General features: G+C 54.3%; 1 protein-coding gene across 1 annotated transcript in view; it reads right to left on the reverse strand.

Moving 5' to 3' along the window:
* Positions 1–2,650: 2,650 nt before the first annotated feature.
* The window catches only part of CIDEA (cell death inducing DFFA like effector a), a 22,861-nt gene continuing 21,549 nt past the window's right edge, over positions 2,651–3,962 (reverse strand). Inside the window, exon 5 of the mRNA XM_017498472.2 lies at positions 2,651–3,125. Coding sequence (XP_017353961.1) covers positions 2,978–3,125 — 148 coding nt within the window. The 3' untranslated portion in view covers positions 2,651–2,977. The remainder of the gene's footprint in view (positions 3,126–3,962) is intronic.

Raw genomic sequence — 3,962 nt, forward strand, 5'->3', positions numbered from 1 at the left:
TCTTCAGCGATGAACACAGATGAACATTCAGCCCCTGAACAGGACACACGACACCCCGGGGCATTCAGCTGAAGGGTTAGGTAGTGGCGGTGTCCAGGACCCACAGAGTCCGGACCCCAGAACCCGCTGGAGTGCTGTGGCTCCCCCTACTCACTCCTGCCCACGTGGGGGCACATCCCGGTCTGAGCTAGCGGGCTAAACCCAGATTTAGAACGCCTTCTTGTTCTCATCTTAGAGAGAGTCACGTTTGGAGTGCCTGCTGCCTAATCCGAACCAGAGACAAGAGAGAGCCACTCCTGCTGGGACTCTTCCCATAAGGCAGCGGGGTTCAATTCTGCCAGTTTCCTGGCCAGGGGCCCCGAAGCCTCAATAAAACCAGCCTTTGCTGCCTCCTCCCCATGGCCCGGAGCCTCCCTGGGGGTTCTGCGAAGAGGCTGCTCTGTCCCAGGCCACCCCGTGAATCATGGCACAGGAGACAGGGAGGAGGCAGGCCGCAGCTCATTCAGAAGTTCCCAAATGCCAAGAGGTCCTTCTGAATTTCCTCCCCCTTTCCCATGGGGAGAAGGCCAGGCCTGCCCCTTCCTCAATTCCTCTGTCACACAGGTTGGGCCCCTCAGCTCCCCACCATCTGGATACAGTCCTCCGGCCTCCCAGCGAGCGAGGGCAGTGGCTGAGTCAACGGGATCAGGCGACGGAGTGAAAATTCCTTTTTTGGAAGCCAGGCAGTCACTGCCCAGGCTGGTGGAATCCTTGGGAAGTGACGCAAGCCCAGAGTCAGCTAGAGGCAGGAGAGAGCCCCTCAGCCCGGCCAGCCGCATGCCCTCCTCCTCGACTCCTCTTGTGCTGGCCCGGGGTGGGCAGGGCCCTCAGGAGCTCCTTATGTAGGAAATGTTTTGAAATCGAGCAGCAGACAGCCTATGGGAACAACAGGGAACGATCTTTGTAACCCTCGCTGTACCAGCAGCAGCAGCTCATTCTGGAAGGAAAGAAACGCTAATATAGAAGTGCCTGTTTTTTTGCGGTGTGAATGAAGAGCCTGTGTTTTAGGAGTGCCACCTCCACTCCTTTCCGGTTTTCTGTCCTGCCATGGGGCCTGGCCCAGCTTCTCTAAAAGTGGCTCAGACACAGCGAGAGCCCCAGACTCAGGCAGACGCTTGTCACAGGGGCTCCCAAAGGGGACTGCAAACTGTCTGTGAAGGGAAGACCCACCAGGTCCAGAACGGCTGAGCAGCAGCTGGGAGCGTGGGAAGGGGGTGGGGGTGGGGGTGGGGAGAGGTTTTCTTCCTCTAGGGTTCCAGGGCACCCTGTGGTGTCTTTCTGTGTTCAGAGTGTGGTTAGGGAAGGAAAAGGCCTCCAAGGCATCATTTCTTAATTAAGAAAGATTTTTCTTCTAGCATCTGTTCCCCCTGATTATAGGAACGGTACCCATTTCCCTTTTGGGTGGCTCCAGGACTGGGCGTGTGGCCCAGACTGGCAGAGCCACCTGGCTGCTGTGTCTGCAGCATGAGGCGTAACCCAGGGCGTCCGATGAGGGGACAAGGTGCAGCCCAGAGCTTCCTGCTTCGGAGCCTGAGGACCTCGCTGGAGGAAAGCACATCCAAGGGAGTGGGAGACAGATTCTTTTTTTTTTTTGAGACAGAGTCTCGCTCAAGTGATTCTCCTGCTTCAGCCATGATTCTCTTGCCTCAGCCTCCTGAGTAGCTGGGATGGCAGGTGCGCACCACCATGCCCAGCTAATTTTTGCGTTTTAGTATAGATGGGGCTTTCACCATGTTGGCCAGGATGGTCTCGAACTCCTGACCTCTGGTGATCCACCCGCCTTGGCCTCCCAAAGTGCTAAGATTACAAGTGTGAGCCCCTGTGCCCATCCCAGATTCTTACAATGTCATCTGATTGCCTTCAGCCAGCTGTGCCTACAGCTAGAGACACCAGCCACAGACAGGAGAGACAGAAGGACAGAAGGACAGTCCTCGTAGCTGAGCCAGCATGAAGGGCAGCTCCACTTTGGCAACCCGGTGCTCTGCCTGGCTGCAGGCAGCATCTGCAGCTGAGGGTGCAGTTTTTTTTTTTTTTTTCCTTAAAGAAAAAGACTGGGCCTGGTGTGGTGGCTCCAGTCTATAATCTCAGAACTTTGAGAGGCCCAGGCAGGAGGGTTGCTTGAGTCCAGGAGTTTGAGACCAGCCTGAGCAACATAGCAAGACCCCATTTCTACAAAAATAAAAAACTAGGCACAGTGGTGTGCACCTGCAATCTCATTACTCGGGAGGCTTAGGTGGGAGAATGGCTTGAGTCCAGGGGGTCGAGGCGACAGTGAGCCGAGATCACGCCACTGCACTCCAGCCTGGGTGACACAGCTAGACCCTGCCTCAAAAAAAAAAAAAAAAAAGCTGAAAAAGTGAAGTCTTTTCACTTTCACAAGTGAAAAATCCTTGAAGACCTCCAAAATTGAGTACTTCAGTGTGAGGGCCCCTTTGGGGGTTTTGAAAAAAACACAACATTTTGCAGCTTGTTATTTTTGTGGCACTAATAAAGACTTACGAGTGGTTATGTCTGTTAGCAGAATATTCCTGGCTAAGTTTTGCTTTTATATAAAGTTCTTTCTTTTTTTTTCTGTTCTGAGAGACAAAGGAGGCACAGGAAGTATCACATCTTGAAGGTCAGTCTTGGGATGGATTTATTGCAGGAGTTGACAGACCAAAGGGCTCTGACACATGCACTCTGCTCCTGGGCACACCTGCTGCTTGGTCGCTTCGCATGTCCCCTGGGGCCCTCCACGCCTCCCTCCCAGGGCACCCTGGCTTACTGTCCACACTTCATGTACCACCAAGCCCTTTCCTTTCCTGGGCACCACTCCTCAGCAGGGTGACTAGTGACCTACAAGTGCACGTGGCTCAGAACATAAAAGCATCTTCAACATTCGTCACTGAGCCAAAAGAAGCGCAGTGTTTGGCTCAAGAGCCCGCGGCAGCCTGCATCCCTATCCACATGTGAGCTGGCCCCTGGCGTGTGACCTGAGGGATGGCCGCTCTTCTGTGTCATCCAGCACCCGGAGCAGGGACGTGCCCACATAGATGAGAAACTGTCCTGTTACCTGGGCGGAGTAGGACAGGAACCGCAGCAGGCTCCTGCAACAGAGGGAGATGGGACGCGTTAGCTTGGGATTTTGGGCCAGCGAGAAACAGACAGGATGCGCATACTTCACTTCCCCCACCAAAAGGCATTCCGAGAAGGCCAGGCTCACATTTAGAGCATGGCTGTCTGAGCGCTCTCACGGTACCCGTGTCCTCGGGTTGGCACAGATGCAGCTGCTGCAGCAGTGGGTCTGGCCGGGAGCAGGTTTCTGTGAGCTCCCTGGGGACCCCTGGCTGCTGGCCCAACATAACCCCAAGAAGCACAGCTCCCAAGAGCCACCTGAAGATGGCCTGCTTGTAGAGTGGCTGGCAAGCTCTGTGTGGAGCACAGCTGTGCTGTGTCCTAGGCTTCGGGCTGCTAGGCTGTTCTAGGGGCCCTGCTACTGAAATCAGTCAGGTTCGGTGAAAGGACAGGCTGGGCTGAAGGAAAGTTCTAGCAAAAACTGGAATCATAATCCTGTGACCCAGGTGGTTGAGGGTGGCCAGATATTCCAACTTGTTCCTGATGTTTTGGCAGGGAAAAGCTTGCCCTGTCCTGGCCTCTCAGTCCTCAGGCTGAGTCTGCATTAGTGTTACATTGGACTTATAACACTGCCTCAAGTTCTCGTTCTCATTCTCTATCTAGTCCAAAGCTAAAGGATTTCATTCCAGTTTTAAAATCGCTTCCTGGCCGGGTGCAGTGGCTCACGCCTGTAATCCCAGCACTTTGGGAGGCCAAGGCAGCCAGATCATGAGGTTAAGGGATCAAGACGATCCTGGCCAACACGGTGAAACCCCTTCTCTGGAAAAAAATACAAAAATTAGCCAGGGTGGTGGTGTGTGCCTGTCGTT

The sequence above is a fragment of the Cebus imitator genome, unplaced genomic scaffold, assembly GCF_001604975.1.
Source record: "Cebus imitator isolate Cc_AM_T3 unplaced genomic scaffold, Cebus_imitator-1.0 Scaffold242, whole genome shotgun sequence".
In the NCBI taxonomy this organism is placed as follows: domain Eukaryota; kingdom Metazoa; phylum Chordata; class Mammalia; order Primates; family Cebidae; genus Cebus; species Cebus imitator.